The sequence below is a fragment of the Dendronephthya gigantea genome, unplaced genomic scaffold (genome assembly GCF_004324835.1).
Source record: "Dendronephthya gigantea isolate DGI-Jeju-01 unplaced genomic scaffold, DenGig_1.0 000143F, whole genome shotgun sequence".
Classification (NCBI taxonomy): Eukaryota; Metazoa; Cnidaria; class Anthozoa; order Malacalcyonacea; family Nephtheidae; genus Dendronephthya; species Dendronephthya gigantea.
In genome coordinates this window covers 480463-501695 of record NW_021163153.1, presented here as the reverse complement: position 1 = coordinate 501695, position 21233 = coordinate 480463, and the positions used below count along the sequence as shown (strand labels likewise).

The 21233-nt window shown below is 36.5% G+C and overlaps 2 protein-coding genes across 2 annotated transcripts; one reads left to right on the top strand and one right to left on the bottom strand.

Annotated features, from left to right (window-relative positions):
* Positions 1–1998: 1998 nt before the first annotated feature.
* LOC114536699 lies at positions 1999–2735 on the bottom strand. Its single transcript, XM_028558054.1, has 2 exons — positions 2650–2735; positions 1999–2392 (listed from the first exon to the last, which is right to left on the bottom strand). Exons 1-2 carry the CDS (start codon positions 2727–2729, stop codon positions 2146–2148), a joined length of 327 nt encoding a protein of 108 aa, XP_028413855.1. The 5' UTR covers positions 2730–2735; the 3' UTR covers positions 1999–2145.
* Positions 2736–18857: 16122 nt separating this feature from the next.
* LOC114536698 (lactadherin-like) lies at positions 18858–20471 on the top strand. The gene is made up of 3 exons (XM_028558053.1): positions 18858–19087; positions 19525–19850; positions 20282–20471. Exons 1-3 carry the CDS (start codon positions 18871–18873, stop codon positions 20420–20422), a joined length of 684 nt encoding a protein of 227 aa, XP_028413854.1. The 5' UTR covers positions 18858–18870; the 3' UTR covers positions 20423–20471.
* Positions 20472–21233: the final 762 nt, after the last annotated feature.

Here is a 21233-nt window from a genome sequence, read left to right as displayed (position 1 = left end):
TACATCGAGAGCGATTCAGATTCTTCTGAACAGTACGAGGTAGGAAAAGTTTTATTGGGTTCTTCGGCTTCTGGATTTTGTTAAATATTTATATATTTCCCTTTTGAATATTCCAGGACAATGAAAGCGAATTACAAGACGTGTCAAATGATCTGACTCCGTTCAAACAAGGTCGAGAGGTCGATCTACAAAACGTGCCAGAATTAGCAGAGATAGTAGGAGCGAGGATGAAGGACAGGGCACCGAAAATCGAGGCAGAGGTCGTGGAAGAGGTCGGGCAAGCGGTCGGGCAAGAGGTCGTGGAAGAGGTCGAGGAAGAGGTCGTGGAAGACGTCAGGCAAGAGGTCGAGAAAGTGGTAGGGGAAGAGGTCGAGGGAGATTAGTTGAAGAAGGCGACTCTCAACAACGAATTATGGCTCATGACCAACAACTGCAGGCATGTAAATGTTTTTTACATTGTCCTTTTAATCCCCGAGCCGGTGCGAAGCACCGGGCGAGGGTACTAATTCCGCCCGGAGATTTTGATTACGCCCGGGAATGCAAATGCGAAATGAAAGTTGTCCGCCATTATGTCATGGACGTTGGGCGTTTTTGTAAGTTATGCGCATGCGTGAGTTTAAGACGAGTTAAAACTGGTAACCAGCAAACGTTTGCAAGCGTGCGATTGGCTGAATTAAAATTTTGGTTCGCGTCAGCATAACTGATATTTTGAATTATACTTTTTAAAAAATATTTTTCATTTGGATGGTTTTGAAAATATACGGAAAAATTCACTCGTAAAAATGATTAAAATGTAAAGCAGATGATGCTTTCGGATAGAAAAACTTTGATTAAAATAGATGGTGAAAAATCTACGATTTTAAAGCATTTTTGGAGTGTTTTTGAACAGGTAAATAGGTAGATTTTGTATTTTAGCAAGCAAGTATTTCGTAAGTTTAACTTGTAGATTTATCAACAAACGTACGACACCTCTTTGAATTTATTCGTCAATTTCGTTAAAATGATTTTGATTGGGAAAGCATTTATTTTTAAAGGTCAATCTGTTTAAAAAGGAATTGAAATCTCGCTAAAAATTGTAGTATTTAAAACTATTCGTAGCACAATTTATAATGAATTACGATTATAGTTGAATGTGATAGCTCGAGAGTCGACTTTATAATGTACCAAGATATAGGATTTTACTTACACGGCTTCGATCATTCAGCAGAAACGAGTATTATAGAATTTCAGTGAGGGAAATATAAGTTTATTGCTTCAGGCGAGGGGACTTTGCATGCAATGTATTTCTAGTTATAGAGTAAAATTATAGAGTAAATAATTTTGCAATAAAATACAATTTCAGGACTTGGTTGCACAACTTGATGAGGCAGCAGTAAGAAGATTGGCATTGGAACTCCTGAGGAAACAGCCGGCAGCATTTGATGACTTGGTTGATGGAGAGTTGGCAAACCCAGCAGGTGAGCAAGCTCCACCACAGCCTAACCCCCCACCGGCAGATAGTCCAGACTGGTGCTTTTGTGGTTGTTGCGCCCCAATGCCAACACAAGAGGAAAATAAATGTTGCTGCCGTAGAGTAATGCCCTGTATTACAACCAGTCCACTTTTCCTCCAACTGGTTTTGGATGGCAATGTACTAGACATTGCTATGAGGTACAGAGAAGATGTACTTGTAGCTGACCATGCAAGAAACAATGAAAATTTTCGTCATGCTGCTTATCGACAGTACGTTTTATGGCAATATGGACGTCTAGGCCGAGGTAACAGAGTTGTTGTGCCAAGTTGCTGTGTATTGAAAATAAGAGCGAGGTATCCATCACCAAATGGATTGTATGTAGGATTCAGACCTGCTCGACTTTGAAGACTCAAAACAATACTGACATTTTGGCAAGTTAATGATGACATGTAATAATGTGTAATAAATTATTGACACTTCACTAGTGGCATGGTATGACCAGCGATGTTACTGGTTATGTAACTTTATTCATTTACTGTTAAGATGATAGATTTTTGAAAGCAACAATTTATAAGATATGCCTCCCCTCCCAATATTTAAATTCCCACAAATCATCTAAAATTACATATATAAATATGGTCCACGGATATGCAAATCAACTGTCGGTGCCACAAGTACGGTATTCCCTCATATCAAAACCTTGTTTGGTGTCGTCTCAGAAGCTCTTCCATCGGAGGCTGGGGTACCACAGCAATATTTTTGGCAATGTTCCTTGGGTCATCTGGAGCAAGACCTAATCGCTGTGTTACATGGCCAGGTGTAGCTCTTCGTTTTTCAAATATTGCAATGATTAACTCTGGCAAATATTTGTATTCCTTTGGCTCAAGGACTGCAACTGGGCACCATTGCTTTGTCCTTTTACTGTAGTGTGCTTTATATCTAGAATGCATTAAAAATTTTGATTAAATTATACCATTTTGAGTCGCATCAAAAGGTGGCATAATTCCTGGGTAGAATAGACAAAACATTTTAAGGGCCTTGAGCATCAGGTGAGTTAATATTATATTAACTCTTGTTATAGGTGACATTATAATTCACAACAGCAAATCAAGATGTTTAACCCAAATGTCAACTCATGTGAGAATATCCCTTGAATGACATGTCACATTAATGAAGAGGGGTACAATAAAACGAACCTTGGTTTTTCATCCAATGTCTTTGCAACTTGTCTTTTTCTATGTTTATTAAAATCAATTGCTGCCAGTTGATTTCGCATCTTATATCCAATTAACCTTAAAAATAAAAAAGCAATTTTTATATAGCCTAGGTTATTTCTTAACACACAAGTGCATGACCAGCCAGCCCATAGAATAAAATTTCAAGATAACTTACGTATATGATTGACGTTTTGCACAGTACATTAACAAATGGTTGTGGAAAGATTCCAGAAAACCTGTATGCCTGAAATATCAAAAAGTACATATACAAGTGCAAACTGAGAGGCATTGTATCACATTTGGGATATTATGTGGGCTATATCTTATTTTTGGCTACATCTCGAAAAACGCCTACTGGTTAAAAGATAACAACATCCAAGTACTAGTATTGCATTTATGTATCATAATAGTGGGTATCTGTATAGGAATTTGCTAAAAATGTAATTACCTAAACCTGGTGTAATATGGCAACTCATTTAATAGTCGCTTATTAAGGACAATGCTTCTCAAAGCTTTATGCGATGAAGAATCTTTTGCCAGCCATGGTTTTGCTCTTTCCTCTTCCGTTAAAACGTCATGGCCACATTTCCCATCTCCTATGCCATCCTTCAATGCCCATTCGTGTTCATTGACAATATGGAGAATCCCTATCCACAAATCCTATTAGAAAAAAAATTAATGAGATATGACATTAGATACGGTACAGGACAAATGGATAGTAAATAAACATAAATGCCAAAATTTGTGTCAGTCCTAAAGGGTAATACTGCAGCATGCACCATTTTATTAAATTTTATGAACACCAGCAAAAGGTTTAAAATTTTCAATTTGCAACATACTTTTAAATTATCAACATTGCCACCACAGTTGCGACTGGAATACCAAAAGTGGTTTCTCACAGACGCAATCCACAAAGAAAGATCTTCGTTTCCTTTTTCATTGGCAGCCTAGGTTAATAAGCATAACCTAATGTCTTAGTTACCAAGCACAATTCTGCACAACTATTTTGGATACTCCATTTGTTAAATGTGAATTAGAAATGAAAAAGAAAACAAGTTTATCAATCAAAAGGTGCACCATAAACTCATGCTTAATCATAGAAGTTCAATACATACAGAAATAACTTTTTTTCCAATAATTCTAGCACCATGCCAAACATCTCTTTGATGCACAATGTCTTTATACTTTGCAGCATTTTCTAAAAAACACACAGTTGGGAAATCAGCAATTTCCATACAATATTTATTTGAGCATCATGCTATACATTGTTGAAAACAATAGGGTGACATAAAAGATATAACCATGCAATCAAAGCAAAATTTATTAGCTAAAAGCATAGCAACAATCAAGTTGTAAAAATAAAACTCTGGCATGCAGTAATAGACCACCTAAAAGTTGTGAAGCATTAAAACTTGAATGTTTCAAGCAAACACCTTTTATCTGTAGGTCACAAGGAATTTGATGAGGTTTATAAACTATAAAGGAAACAATACAATGAAGAGTACTGAATAGTGAATACTTACTCATTAATGCACCAATTTCCAAATGGCCATCAGTAACAACCTCTTTGATAATCATTTTTGATTTCAATAAATTATCAAGCCCTCTTTCAAATCCAATTCTTTCCATGTTTGGACTTTTTCTTCCCTCAACTTCCCTCACTTCAACAAAGTTGATGTCTAAAATGCACTTAGAGTCCATTTCAGCAAATGTATAAGTGCAATACTGTGCACAATGTCCAGGTGAATCATTGCGCCCATCTGAACTAAGCACGATGTCTTGATTTTCACGCTCTGCCCAACATGAATTCCTTAATTCCTCCCAATAGCTGTTAACTGCTGGAGTTATATATAAATTCTGGTATTGGTTGTACAAGTTTTTGGATATAAACTGCACATTCATGACTTGGAAAAGAAATCCAATCTTTGTATATGAATTGCCAGAAAGAGGTATGGCAGATGCCAAAAGCAAATTTCCAGCACGAACACCTTCACAAGTTGGTTGGGCAGCCCATCTAAAATGAAGCATTGGTTCTTCAATTTTAGAAGTTTTCAAAATGATCAAGATACATGAATAATATAAATGTTGGTTTATCCATTAAAAGTACCACTTTTGTTAAAATTATCATTAATACCAAAAAATGAAACGCAAAGTTGGAAATAGACATACCTCCCACCAAAGTGGCCAGCAGAACAACCCCAATTTACAACTAGGCATGTTCCAACAAAGGAATTCCCAAAATTCAATGGACGATTACATCCACTTCTTGTACAAACAGGACCATGTAGCTTTTCCAGTAGTTCCAAAATTATTGCTGTTGATGCTAAGCATAACTCTAGTTTTGGAACATCAATGGATGGTATATGACGAACAAAACTTTCTTTGTTACTTTTTTGGGCTGTTTCAGTGTCAACACCACCAGTAACACCATCATCATCATCACCATCATCGTCACTGTGACCATTGATTGTGGTATCTAACACTTCTTCTTCCAAGGAGACCCTATCAATGTCATCAATTCCAACCCTATATACAAGTATATAAATGTCTATAGTCAAGTGCTATATTGGGTAGTCATTTCTTTACATTACATTAGAGCTTAAAAACCTGAATTCAAGCAGTTTGTAAACATACATTGGATGTCCTAGTGATATTTGACTATTGTCCTCCAATTCACTATCATCAGAATCAATGGCTAATAATGTTTCCTCATCATCTACAGTTTGTGTCCTACAATAGGCAACAGAGATAACAACATCTTTATATTCCTTTACAAAGAATTACTTACAATTCGGTAGTAATTATACATCGACATGACCTTTTATTATTGTTGTCATTAAAGGTACTTGGGTGTGGAGCATGTATGTATGATGTATCGTTAGTACATACATGTGCATGAATCAAAACACATTTGACATAAAATACCTTAGTGCGTCTGTGGACCCAAGTAACAGACGTCTCCGTTTAGTAGCGACGGGAGGCAAAGATGAATGCCGCCTTGTTTGAATACGCGAGGTCGATGATAAAACTAAAAGGGAAAATATAGTAAAGCATGGGTACCTATCTCCATTCATTTAAAGACGTCGTTTAAAGTGACATTAAATGTCGATATAAAACTTTACTTGGGCTAATGGCCATAGGCATTGCTGACAAATCCGCAGCGCTGTTTTCAAAGTTTGTCTGTGTCTCCGCGTCAGATTTAGAAGAACGTAATTTATGTATATGCGATTCAAATTATGAATAATTCAAATTTCTCACCTCGAAATACAGGCACCTTTTTCGTAATGACCTAAAAGCATTTCAGCCAGTTGTTTGTCTGTCTTCAAATTTAGCTCGTCTTTCAGACATCGCCAACGCTGATATTGCTCGTAAAGAGCTATTTTTGTCGAATCTCGCTTTGCGATGTAATCTTTGCGTTTCGTCTTTGTATCTTCACTGCTTGGGACGCTAAAATTCGCGGAGCTTTCGGCTCTGACATGTGAGGAGCTTTCGCACTCCTCCATGTTGAACGCTGTGTTTTCACTGTTTTGTCACAGCTTGCCACCTGACTAAATACGCATGCGTATGGGGATATAATTTCATTAAAATTCCTTTCTGTGGGCCCACAGAAAGGAATGTGCGTACATGCGCAGCACGGACTTGACAGCCACTTTAAAATCAGTTTGCCCTAATGTCTCATTTAGCCCCGCGGTGAATTCGGTCGAAAATTTGGTCTTGCTTTTTTTTGTTAAACCGTAAAAAGTCCTGACCACATTCAGGTTTCCCTCTAATGTATTTAAAAAATTATTCATAAATTATTATTAATAAATATTCCTAATAAATTAATATTAATAAATATTATTAATAAAACAAATTCATATATTTATGATGTTAACAGACTGTAAAGACAATTGATTTGAAAGGAAATTAATCCTGCATATCCGGAATATATGAATATGACCCTAAGACCCTAATTATCGTTCTGGCTATGTCACTGAACACCACATGTTTTAATTGGAAAGTAAGTTTCCATTGCATTGTGCAGTGCTGACAAACCCTAGGAGGATGCAAGGGAAAAGGGACAGGGATGCATATTTGAGAATTTTTGCAATGTCTGTTGCACTTCATTTTATTTTGTTTTTCTTTCAAGGTGATTTCAGTTTCACGTACTCTTCAGAACCATTTCCCTATAGGGATGGACAACAGGAGTTCCAACTGAATTTTTTGGAAAGAAACGTATTAAGTATTTTACATCATATGGATTATCATTGTAAAGTTTATTGAACATTTGTAGCAATTATAGATGTAATTGAACTATACTCAATCAAATTACAAAAGTTTGAGATTCCGAAAATTACTATTTTCGTCTTACAACTCATGTGTTAAGTTTAATGTAGAGATTTCATAGAATATGCATGTCATTAGTTATAGTACCTTAATTATCTATATAGTAAATAGTAGCATTTTGAAACATTTTTAATATTAGGTGTACGTTGGCTATATATTAAATTCCATAATGCAACATTAACAAAACCAACAAAAGTTAAATCACAATGGTTAAAACCAGGACAAGTGTGAAGGTTAAAAATGCGATCAATTTCCATTTGAACATGAGCTATGGATGGGTCTGAAAATTTATTGCAAAAATTTAAGGTCCATTCAGAACATTTGTAACCTGCACACTTGGAAAAGGAAAAAAAATTCTTGAGAAACTAAAAAAGAACAATTGTTTCAGCTGTTCAGGATGCATTTCAGTGCAATCGGCAGTGGATTGGCAGGCTCTGACCATATGCCTACAATCTTGGCAAAAATTATTGTGGACAGCGCGCACAAGTCAAAATACATGCTTTGCTCTATCACATTCTGTCAGAAACAGCATTTCGCATTCCCCCACTCCCCTTTTCAATGTTGAATGGTTAATACAATAGTTAAGGTATAGGTTTGTGAAGTGCATTATCAAAGTCAACATTGTACTGGGGTGCGGGGGTTCAAAAAATGCCAAGGTTTGCATAAGAACATTAATATTTTAGTTCTCCACTAGCTGTCCACATAATTTTTGCCTTGATTGTAGGTTTCCTATATATAAAACATCTTCTTTTCTATAAAATATGTAGAAGATTTTACCTGTAATTACCTCTATGACGTAGACTATTATCAATAAAAACACAATCGTCTATTGATAACGTCTCTGCTATAAGTAAACACAACAATTACTATGAACTGTTTTATGACTATGCAGTTAATTTATTATAATTATGATGGGTTAAACTATCAGCTCACTTTATATTGTCCTATTTGGGTGTGAAAGAAGACTTTTTAGGTGGAAGAGTTTTGTCAGAAAAATTACAGATTTCATAGCATCATTTAGTACAACTGCATGTATTTCTCTCACTTTATCCATTTCTGTTTTGTGCTGAAATGAATAAAATATGATATTGTGACTATTAAAAACACATACATGCAATGTCAGTCTCCATACCCTACCTGACCCTCAATTCTCATACTCTAGCTGTGATAACAAACAACTAAAAAACACATTTTTTGGAATTGATTGCCCAGTGAGCCCTCTTTTTGCCTGCGATGCGAAGCATAGCAAGCTTTAAATTGTTGATTTTAAATTTTTTTTTAGGGTTCTAGATAGTAGACCCCGCGGGGCCACGGTGCATAAATTACTGCAACTTCTTAATTAATTCAATCCTCGAATCGCATGGTATATTACGGAACAAGGAGGAATTTCGTTTTGAACAAATCTGCATGTTTGTTAACCTTTGTCAGGCAGAGCCAATTAGAATTCCTAAATTTTAATACCGGAAGTAAGTAGTCAAGATTTATGTATTCTGATTGGCTTACTGAAAATGTAAACAATTATGCTGATTGGTTGAGGACGAAATTCCCCCCTGTTATATTACGGAGTATTCCGAAGGTTACGCCATAACCAAAACATGTCGCCACTACTCATCCGATATATAGTTAATTATTCCTCATTATATAACCCTCTCTCTTCTCCTTCGCTTAAAATGTACCTTACGGTGTTCCTCAGGGCTCTTGTCTAGGCCCCTTGCTCTTCACAATTTACGCTAGTAAATTGTTTGACGTTATTAAGATGATTTACATGAAGCTCACGCATATGCTGATGACTCCCAGTTATACCTTTCGTTCCGACCAGATAGTTCTTCAAGTAAAATGGAAGCATTGAATGCAATGAAACAATGCATTAAAACTGTGAGAGCATGGATGGTTATTGACAAGATGAAAATGAATGATGGCAAAACGGAATTTATGACTATTGGGACTCGCCAACAACTTACGAAAGTTACTGTTGATAGATTAATCGTTGGAAGCTTGAAACTGCAGTGAATGAGGCTAGAAATCTTGGAGTTTGGTTTGATTCGAGTATGAATTTTAATGTTCATATTACTAAAACATGTAACCTGGCCTTTTACTTTCTGCATAATATACGACGTATTAGAAAGTACCTCACACACGAGTCTACGCAACAGCTTGTACTTGTTTTGGTCATTGGACACTTGGATTATTGCAATAGCCTCTTTTATGGATTGCCGGCGAACCAAATTAACAAGCTACAGCGTGTTCAAAACGCAGCAGCTAGCTAGATTGGTGTCTAACACCCCTCGTTTCTGTCACATCTCTCCTGTCATGTACCGACTGCACTGGTTGCCGGTGAAGTACAGAATTATCTTTAAGATCATTTTAATTACATTTAAGGCCATGCAAGGCAATGCTCCAAGGTATATTTCAGATTTAATAAGTTTTAAACAACAATCCCGTTATAGCTTGCGCTCAAATAACGGGTGTTACCTTGGGTACCCTAAAGAGAGAACTAACAAAACTACAGGAGATAGAGCATTTGCCGCGGCCGCGCCAGCTCTGTGGAACTCATTACCTACCAGTCATAGAACTGAGAACAGTTTGCTTAATTTTAAGGTGGCTCCCTACAATTTTTAAAATTTTTTAAAACTTATGGTTTTGATTTTAAATTTTAGCACGAGGTTTCTTGGTAAGGAAAAGAAATTTTCCGGATATATTAACCAACATTTTAACAGTCAGAAATTGCCCATAAGCATGACGTCCTTACCTTTGTTATGGTAACAATGGCGATTCAATATGGCCGACATTTTACCTATTCACGCATTTTACTCGAAAACAAGTTCGGTTAACCCAATTTTTTATTTTATAGAAAGTTTTCTTACAAAAAAATGGAAAGTTTGAAAGAGTTAAAAAAAATTCTATACAGCCAAAATTATTGAAAATAAAAAAAACGTGATTTTTCGTTATAGAAATTTTTTGGCTGTATAGAATTTTTTTTAACTCTTTCAAATTTTTCATTTTTTTGTAAGAAAACTTTCTATAAAATAAAAAATTGGGGTAACCGAACGTTTTCGAGTAAAATGCGTTAATAGGTAAAATGTCGGCCATATTGAATCGCCATTGTTACCATAACAACAGTAATGACGTCATGCTTATGAGCAATTTCTGACTGTTAGAATGTTGGTTAATACATCTGGAAAATTTCATTTCGTTTAGCAAGAAATATCCTACCGAAAATTTCAATCTAAATCATAAGTTTTCAATATTCTTAAAACTGTAGGGAGCCACCTTAAATCATCTTTAAAAACGTATCTTTTTAAATTAGCATATGAACAGTAGGTGTAGTTTTATCAAATATAGTTTTAGTTATTTGTAAATTAATACTGTATACTTATATCTTGGTTGTATTTATCTTATTTCATGTAAAGCGCATTAGATCATATACATATGTATTTGCGCTATATAAATTTTAAATAATTATTATTATTATTATTGTGGGACACATTTTGGCAAACCTTCGCGTAGTATTAAGCGCATGCGCAACAGGATTTTGCAGGCTCTAAGTACAGCGGAATCTCCTGATTCTCCAGAAAATATAACGTATTAGTCAAAGTACCAGAAAGTATAACTTTTAGAAAAATGTTGAATGCGTGTGGTTTAAGTATTATACCTCGAGTTAACGCTGTTACACGTTTTCACCAGTCAGTTCGTCGATGCCGTCAGGTGTATTTGTTAGAGTGAACCGAGCGGCGGGCAAGCGTTGTTTATATCACGCAGCAATTATTACCGTATATAGCTTAACAGCGTTAAACAAAAAAAAGCTGTAGCTCAAGCTATAGCTGGGGAATCGCAATTTTGAGGAACGCATTAAACAGTAGTTGCTAAAGTAAACTGTTAGCTAGGCCACTAGACTGGATTTATTAGTAAATATGCAGCACAGTTTCGCTTGACGGATTCGATCTCGTAGCTTGGTCAAGCTTAAACTGTTGTTTAAATTTTTAAGCGCTTCCTGCTACTGACAATCGCTTTACTTGACGGTTTTCGTGTTCTGGCTCAACTTGTGTACGTAAACCGTGCTTTGACGGCGATTTTAACAAATCTAGAGTTGTGTAATGGACTAATAGATCGTTTGTTCTATTCAGACAAGTGTCAAACATTTCAACACTTCAAATTCAAATTCAAATTCGCTTGTATTCTGTATTCAATAATAGCCTGACAAGTATAATAATTGCTCGAAATATTTAGCGCCTTGTAAAACAAAGATCAGTTTAACGGTCAGGGACCCTGAACAACTGACACTTGTGGGATTGTCTGATTTCTCAGTTAGCTTTGCTGACGTCCTGACATGCTAAAGACTGACAAGAAGAAACCTTTACTAGCTGCGTAGCCCTTGATGGGCATCTGGTTTAAAATAGTTCGATTACGCAATGTAGTTATTACCCTATGTAGTTATTATTCATATTATTCAACTGCGAGGCCGGAGTTTCATTCTCTTCGTAGCGTGGTGTGCACGCGCGTTTGATCAGTTAGTTATCCTAGTCTTACGTCATCACCAAAACGGGTCGACACTACTCATCTAATACATAATTGTTTGCGCGTATTTATTGCTTGCGATGCGTAGGATAGCAAGCTTTAAATCCGGTTTTTTTTTCGGGTTCTAGATAATAGACCTCCGCGCGGATAGCGCATAATTAGGAGCAGGTAGGCAATTAGTATGTACGCTTGGCAGTCGTCTGCTATTCGGAACATTTAGTAGTTTACTTCAAAACATCACGCTACTATCATTGATTACTGTATACAAAAGTCTCACAAGGTAAATATAATGGTAAGTTCTGCCTTCCGCATAGATTGTGGGACACATTTAGCTAAAACTTGATGTAATATAAAGTGTATGCGTGATCTGAAGAGCGCGTTGTCCAGTGTCCACCGAACTTAGTCGTAATAGCCCTAACCCTAACCCAAACCGGCTTCCTATTTAAAACACGCGTAGTTAAAACACTGTTTTATATGTGATAAAACACTCCTACTCCTGTTTTAAATGGTATATAATTGAAAAATAATTGCCAAATGCAGATTCTACAGCAATCCATGTATAATTGCCCAGTGAATGCCAGTAGTGTCTAGCCTCCTCCGCAGGCATCTCTAGTAATAGCAAATGTAGGCATTCCTCCTCGACATTCACAGCACAATTCACAGGTAATTTACACTGCACAGAGTTGCTAAGTAGTCCGAGTAGTGGGCCTACAGCCAAACTTTCAGCGCGCAGCATCGCCAGCTTACGCCTAGATTGGCGTCTTGTTACAATAAATAAACCAACGTCTACGTCGGTGAATAACTATGAACATGGAAATGTTTTTGATACACGTTTTCCGTAAAAAAAATTTTAAATTAAAATCATTGACAATGAAAAATTGTATCACTTTTTCATCAAGTCTTCTTTATCTAATCTTCGTTTATACCGTTTATAATATGTACATGAAAAGTTAAAAAACTCCAGTATTGGACAAAAAAGCTCACACCATCACTTGTAAACTAAACGCGTTAAATTGATGAAAATTTACTTGTAAAACTACGAACGTATAAACAATTATATATTTCTAACAGGTGAGAAGTAACATCTTTCCTGGAAAAGTCATTATGACAGCCAAAAACGCAGCAAAAATTCAGCATTTTGAAAATTTATTTCAGTAGAACGATCAATATAGTAAATACAATAAATTCAAAATATTATTGTGAAAAACCAGGAGGGAGAAACTCTCAATTTTTGTCTTTGGATCGCGGTATGTCAGTGGTAACTACCCAGGCCATTTAGGACCATGAGGCGTCAGCAAAGCTCAAAATCCGCCATCTTTTTGGCTTCACTTGATGATGACGAGCGAGTCCTCCAGGAATTATAATATAACTCAGTGCGTGAGGTCCATTGCATAATATGGCGGACAACTTTGATTTCCCTTTGCACATCATGGGTGTAAATATCCGAGCGGATATAGTACCCTCGCCCGGTGCTCCGCACCGGCTCGGGGATCAGCCAAATATTATTACCAAAATCGCTGTTTTCTTTTTTTCGAAATAAGAAATCACAGGACCGACAACTACAATTGTTTCGCTTCTTTCTTTAGTTATCTGGCAATCCTGTTAGCTACGTTTCGATTAATATACTTCAATGACTGAAATACGCTTGCTTTAAAAAATTCTCAGACAACGCCGCAACTAAATTCCGGAAACAAAACAGGGACTGTCGACTAATCACTCATTATCAAATTGTGAGCCAAGCATTTGCAAGTAAAGTACACTTCCAAGCAAAGATTAAGCATGCACGCGCATGGTGGGGGCTTCCGAGTAGATCGAGTATTTGTAAACACGTCAAAAATGTTCACATGCTTATGCGAAACCGTAATACATCCATAATACGCATTACGTATTACCAGCTTCTATGAATGTGCGTCCATAATGAAATTATAAGCTTTTAGCGCAAATCCCAACAACAAAAAAGGTTTTCTCGCATGTTAATAACCTTGCATGCTTTTAAAAAATGTTTGAACCGCGTAGGCAAACAAATATGCCATATATCGAGAAGAAACAGGGCCGGTCAAGTACTGATTCAATGTCACTATCTGGGGCAAACATTTTCAAGACAAATACCTCTTCGAAGAGATGATTTATTTTGCACATACAGTATATTACCTGACTTTCTGAAAAATTTCAAGGCCCGATTGTACGAAGGCTTGAAGGTGGTATCCACCGGATAGTGATTTTTTCTACCGTTCTACTGAAATGCTCAAAAAGCGAAAAAAAAATTAATCTTTGGAACCAACAAGAGGACCTAGATTCAGGAATACTAATCGATTTAATCAAAGTTATGCATGGCGAAGAACATTGGATTTCAAAGCGATTGAAAAAAAAATCACTATCCGATGGATAGCGCTATCTGGTTTTCATGACTACCGCCCCAACTGTTAAATTAATTAACCTAGTGCACGTGGCAGCTCCGTTTGTGAAATCAACAGCTTTGTGCAGCAGAGAGTGAGTAATGTTTAATATGCCGAAGCTACAGTACTCTTCAGAAGTAACCTGACACTGCGGTTGCGGAAGACTGTTAGAAACCGCAGACGACGGGAAGCGAAAAAAATACAATCGCGGATGCGGCTCGCTTCCAAACGGAATGTTATGAACTGATGAGATAGAGAACACAATAATGAAATTAGAAACATCATTAGAAACAATTTTTGCCCGACCGAATTCGACATAGGCTCAACATCGGGCTCATCGCGGTTAACCTACGTCGACTGACCGGGGTTTTTGTTAGGTTATTTCTGGACAGTAATGTATATGCATGCTTTATACACCGAAAGCTCTCCAAGGATGACATACATGCAAGTACGAGGGAAACTCTATATAAACATGCACGCTATTGATTAAAATGAATGGCGACCAAGCCGGGCATTAGAAGTTTTCATATGCACCTCATATTCATGTAGCCTCTTAATGTTATGATGCGATTTTAGCGGCCTCCAGTGATAGTAATAATGATTTATTGGAAATAGCCTTGCTTTTCAACATGCTGACACTTTGCTACGTGTCCCGGCTAATTGTTGCTCGTGTGTAGAGTACATCAATATTTCCGTAGTTGTTATGACGACATATTATAACTGTGATACAAATGGAAACTCGTCATCCGGAACGTTATAGAATTCATCATTTGTGGGTGATCTCAATTGGAATATGCCTCTTTAGTATTATCCGCACTTCCTAAATCCCAGGCATAATTTATCGAGTCGGTGCAGAAAACAGCGTTGAGAATTACGTACCCAACACTATCTTATAATGAAGCATTGCACGAAAGCAATATTAAATCACTAAGTACAAGAAAAGACGAAGGATGTGCGAGACTAATCAAGTCACTGCAATTCACCACACCATCCATTAACTCCATGCAATAATGAAGTCCGGTCGAATTTACCGAACTCACGCGACTATGATTTTCCTAATATCAATCATGAACTTTTACCAATAATGTCTGATCTTTTTCCATGTTTAATAATTGTAATCCAGTTTTCAACTGCAAAGTGGAATTTAATAAACCATTTTCATTCTCATTCAAGGAATATTAAATTTGTATATATATACTTCGTGTGTGAGAAGTGAAGAGCTGACGACCAGAATGGGCGTTAAATAATTAGTATAGAAATTTCATTCATAGAGGATGCGAAGGTTTTCATATGAATCTCATATATAATAAATATGCACTCCTAAAGGGATTACGTTGATACGTTTCGATTATTTATTACTTTAATGATTGAAATACGCTTGCTTTAAAAAAGGCTCAGACAACGCAGCCACTAAATTGGAAACGAAACAGGGACTGTCGACTAATTACTCACCATGAAATTGTGAGCCATTTGCAAGTAAAGTATACCCAAACATTTGCAAGTAAAATTAAGTACCCTTCCAAGCAAATTAAAATGAAGCATGCACGTGCATGGTAGTGGCTTCCGAGTAGATCGATTATTTTTAAACACGTCAAACATGTTCACATAATATGTATATATATGCACTTTTAATTGCATTACGTTTCAGGGTTGCCAGATTACTGAATAAAACAGCCAAATAGCCTATTATTACTATAATCGCAGTTTTCTTTTTTCCAACAAAAAAATCAAAGAGCCGACCATACACAGCAATTGTTTGGCTTCTTTCTTCAGTAATCTGGCAACCTTACGTTTGCGATCATCAATTGTGAGCCAAACATTTGCAAGTAAAGTACACTTCCAAGCAAAGATTAAGCATGCATGCGCATAGTAGTGGCTTCCGAGTAGATCGAGTGTTTGTAAACACGTCACACATGTTCACATGCTCATGCACAACCGTAATACATCCATAATACGCATTACGTATTACCAGCTTCTATGAATGTGCGCCCATAATGAAATTAAGCTTTTAGCGCCCATCCCGAAAAGAAAAAAAGGTTTTCTCGCATGTTATAAACTTGCATGCTTTTAAAAAATGTTTGAATCGCGTAGGCAAACAAATATGCTATATATGGAGAAGAAACAGGGCCGGTCAAGTACTGATTCAATGTCACTATCTGGGGCAAACATTTTCAAGAAAAATACCTCTTCGAAGAGATGATTTATTTTGCACATACAGTATATCACCTGACTTTCTGAAAAATTTCAAGGCCCAATTGTACGAAGGCTTGAAGGTGGTATCCACCTTAGTGATTTTTTCTACTCCTAAAAATGCTCGAAAAGCGAAAAAAATTTGATATTTGGGGCCAACAAGAGGACCTCGATTCACGAATACTAATCGATTTAATCAAAGTTATGCATGGCGAAGAACTTTGGATTTCAAAGCGATTGAAAAAAAAATCACTATCCGATGGATAGTGCTATCTGGTTTTCATGACTACCGCCCCAATTATTAAATCAATTAACCTAGTGCACGTGGCAGCTCCGTTTGTGAAATCAACAGCTTTGTGCAGCAGAGAGTGAGTAATGTTTAATATGCCAAAGCAACAGTGCTCTTCAGAAGTAATCTGACACTGCGGTTGCGGTCGACTGTTAGAAACCGCAGACGACCGCAAGGGAAAAAAATACGATCGCGGATGCGGCTCGCTTCCAAACGGAATGTTATGAACTGCTGAGATAGAGAACACAATAATGAAATCGAAAACATCTTTAGAAATTTCTGGCAAACCAAATTCGACCGAGATTCAACATTGGGTTCACCAAGGTTAACTTGCGTCGAACTGTGGTTTTTGTTGTTTTTTTTTGGACAGTATTGTATATACACCGAAAGCTATCCAAGCATGTAAGAGCATTCATATATAGAAGGCAATGGCATTTTTTTCCCAATTGTCTTAATTCAAACGACGATTACTTCCAAATTCTCGTTACTTATTTTTCAGAGTATTTTCGGTTCTTCTGATATTTCTTTATGGAACACGGAAATAACTTGCACCAAATCCTCGAGACTCGAAACATGGTATTTTCTACTAAATAACTAAATATACGACCAGGACGGGCTTTAGAACTTTTCATCTGCACCTTGTATTCATGTACACCCTTAAGGCGATTTTAGTGCCTTTTAGCGATAGTAATAATGATTTATTGCAAATACGCTTGCCTCTCAACATGCAGACAGTTTGCTACGTTTCCGGCTAGCTGTTGCTCATGCGCAAAGTACATTGATCAGTATTCCGTAGCTGTTATGACATATTATAACAAAGCTCGTCGACCGGAGCGTTATAAAATTCATCGATTGTGGGTGATCTCAATTGGAATATGCCTCTCCTGTAATGTCCGCCCTTCCTAAATTCCTACCATAATTTATCGTGTCGGTGCAGAAAAAAGCGTTGCAAATTATGTACCCAACACTATCTTATAAGGAAGCATTGCACGAAAGTAATCTTAAATCAGTAAGTATACAAGAAGAGGCGAATGATGTGAGAGACTAATCAATACATTGCAAGAACAAGATTTACCATACAATCCATTAACTCCAGTAATTAAATCCGGTCTACTTGGCCGAACTCATGACTATCATTTTCGTAATATAAATCCTGACCTTTTACCAATAATGTCTGATCTTTCTCCATGCGTAATTGTAATCCAATTTGAACTGCAAAGTGGAATTTAATCAAACATTCTCATTCTCATTCAAGAAATATTAAATTTGTATACATTTCGTGGGTGAGAAATTGTTCTTTTAGAAGAATGGATGGTGAAGAGCTGGCGACCAGAAGGGTTGTTATTATAGAAGTTTAATGCACACAGAGTGCGGAAGTTTTCATATGAAACTCATATAAATGTGCACTCCATATTCGATTACGTTACTAAGTTTCGATTAAAACTTTAGTTCATGCAAGGATTGAAATACGCTTGCTTTAAAAAATTTTCAGACGCAGGAACTAAATTGAAAACGAAATGAGGGACCGTTGACTAACCATGCACTCAATAATGACCAAATTGTGGACCAAATATTTTATAGTAAAAAAACAGGGCCGGTCAAGTAATCGTTCAATCTTACATTCTGGGGCAAGACTTAATATATAGCGGTATCCACCGGCCTATGCAACTGACCCCTTGAACATGGTCAATAGGGTAAAGTATCTCGATGATAGTTCAAGGAATACCCTGATTAGTATTTTCTAACCATGTCGACGGACACGTTCAGCGCTGTTTATCGTGCGTTAATCCTTTCAACCGCATGATATTAAATAACATTACAAATATTTGACTTGCACCGAAGGACGTATGCGATGTTATGTAAATGTGCAAACATATTACAAGTTCTTCATTGCGGTTACAAAACTGTTAATCTCAGAGTCGTAGCCGTTACTATACGTTAATAAAACAATTAAGAGAAATTAATAAAAAAAACAGTCATATAATTATATACATGTTTAAATGAAGAGTTCCCTTAGAAGATGTGCTTTAAATGCAAATGTTAGTTTGCCCATGCATGTAGAATGCGATAATGATTGATTACTTGACAGCCTCTGTTTCTTTTCCATATTAGTCTACGCGGTTCGTACTTTCTTTTAAAAGCATGCAAGGTTCATCCCATAGAAAAAAACAGCCATTTCTGCTATTGCGGCATGTGCAAGAAGCTTAATTTCATTATATTTACAATTATAACCTTGCATGCTTTCCATATACTCTAAATAAATCTAATCAAGGTCATACGTGCTAAGGAAGGTCGTGTTATGGATGGGCATGAGCAGCAGTGGTGAACGTGTTTACAAATACTCTTCTTGGAATGTGCTAGACAAAATTTCATTGTTCCACCCACACACAGGCTCTGATATATAAGGCTGAATTAGTTTGACCATGCTAGGGCTTAATTAGCTTCACGAGTTATTAACAAGATCACTGAGAAGAGATTTCGAAAATGTTGTTCCTTCTTTTCGCTAGTATTTTTTGTATGATCAGTCACGGCGAAGCAATTTGTTGTGAAGAAATCAAGTCGATAATGGACAAGAAGATTGAAGCAAAAAATACACTATGCGCTCCAGGACACAATCTCCCTCCAGGCTGTTGCGAGGATATTTTCAAAGGAGTTGAAGAGTATATTGCTGCGTATGAAGCTCTTTGTGGGAACAATACAGGTAATGTGCAAATATAGTGCATGTCTTTCTAGGGTATGTATGTGCAAACTGGTGTTTGATATTAATTTCGTTATGGTGTATTTACTGACAACGTTGCTTGCGGAAAATATTTCAGAGGCCTGTAGTGACCTGTGACGATAGTTTATGTATAGTCAACGGTTCAATGGTATCGATTTGTTAAATATTATACACTGAATGTGTATTAACTGAATGTGTATAACACGTTAAATATTATACACTAAATATTATACACTGAACATAATAGTCAAATGTTTAGAAAAATCTTTATCACCATATTATATATTAATCACCATATTTTTTTATAATTCTCGCATTTGTTTGCATCGTTACTTCGTTACGCATTATTTCGGCCGCCAATTATGTGGTATTTATAAATGTGGGCAATCATATTTTGAAATACAGCTTTTTTCTGCTAGTTCCATGCATGGACCCCAAGCCATTGGGAATGCAAAGCGGCAAAATACCAAATTCGGCAATCACAGCATCGTCAACCTTTGGTAGTTCTTATTACCCTTACTTCGCAAGATTGAATAAGAATGGCAGTTCTTGTTCTTGGGCACCAACTCATGCAGGAAAAGTTGGCTCGTGGTTACAAGTTGATCTTGGACAAAACACAGCTGTCACAGGATTTTCAACTCGAGGAACATGTTATAACAATGCAGAGTGGGCGATCTCTTACTCGATTTCTTACCGCGACAGTGGTAGTGCTTGGACTCTTTATGAAGAGTCAGGGACTGCAAAGGTGATCAAATAAACAAAAAATATATTTTGCCATTCGCCTTGGCTTTTCACATGTTCTTCCATAAAAATTTGACGAAATTTAAAGTGGGTCGTATAATTATCCAACATACCATAATAATTATATGCATGGCGTTTACAAAGAATTATCTCAATTTTATAATATAATTTTAAAGTGTAAAAAAGTATTAAAAAACGTTACAATATTTCAAAGGGGCTAGTGAAGTTTTAATATATATGGCAGTTTTTAGGACGTGACTTTTTGGCTTAGACCATAAAGCGAATACTTCCACACGGACTTAAGCGCTAAACATTCTGTGCATGGTTGTCCAAACAGGGTGGACAAATGCGGCCCTAGTTGCGTGTAAAAGTGTTGCTATAATTCATCAAAGTTTATAAATTTTTAATAAAACTAATCCTGTTGTTTTTTTGCAGGTTTTTCAAGGCAACAAAGATCAAAACTCCATTGTTACCCACACATTGAAAAATGAAATCAAAGCTCGATACATTCGTGTGTTGCCGAAGTCATGGAGCAACTATCCTACAATGAGACTCGAGTTGTACGGTTGTTACTGAGTAGAACGTCCATGAAACATCCTTAGAGTAAATTTCCCAATAGTTGAAATGTTTAGTGGCGGTAATCACAGACTGGCTTAGTTTTAATTTATAGACTAGCTTGCATGCATGTTTCATCTAATAACTATACAATAAATGAAATAGAAAAAAATAAAATTGGTATCATTGTTTCATCAAAATTCTACTACTTTAACTATATTTATTATATGGCTAGCGTCACTTCTGGGAAATGGAGCTCAGTGATTGGCTGAAAGGAACTTTCAGTGGTCCACTTTCGGCGATCCATTACGAGATTAAAAGACAGAGAAATCCTTAATGAAAAAGGCACAAATAAATGCCGAAGAGAAAATTTAATTGATTTTGAAATTAATAAGACGTCTCCATGCAGCAGTTTAGGTAAACTAAATAATTCCGCATTTTGTTTTTATCAACGCGTACCAGGCTATATTATACTAATACGAATTCATGCATTTCTTGTTTGTTTCAAGTGCATAATTTTTATTAACCTCGATTGCTCGGTCTTTACCGAGAAATACTGATCACGGACCTCGATCTTTTTGTACAAACCTCGTTCTTCGAGCTCGGTCTGTACAAAAAACCTCGGTCCGAATTTCTCGGCAAAGACCTCGCGCTCGGCTAATAATTAAGAAGCTAGTATTGTTCACTAACCTAAGTTTATAAATTTGGAAACACGTGGGTCAAGAGTGATGTGTGCTAAGATGTTCTTTATTTATTTAGATCATTCTCGTACATTAATATAAAGATCCCGTGTTAAAATAATGTCAACATGTCAGTCCTCTCGCTTGAGTTC

Coding starts and splice junctions, on each gene's coding strand:
- LOC114536698 (XM_028558053.1), top strand. CDS start 18,871: ATGTTGTTCCTTCTTTTCGCTAGTATTTTTTGTATGATCAGTCACGGC. Junction 19,088..19,524: donor TCTTTGTGGGAACAATACAG/GTAATGTGCAAA, acceptor TTTTTCTGCTAG/TTCCATGCATGGACCCCAAG. Junction 19,851..20,281: donor AAGAGTCAGGGACTGCAAAG/GTGATCAAATAA, acceptor GTTTTTTTGCAG/GTTTTTCAAGGCAACAAAGA.
- LOC114536699 (XM_028558054.1), bottom strand. CDS start 2,729: ATGCGAAATCAACTGGCAGCAATTGATTTTAATAAACATAGAAAAAGA. Junction 2,393..2,649: donor ACATTGGATGAAAAACCAAG/GTTCGTTTTATT, acceptor AATGCATTCTAG/ATATAAAGCACACTACAGTA.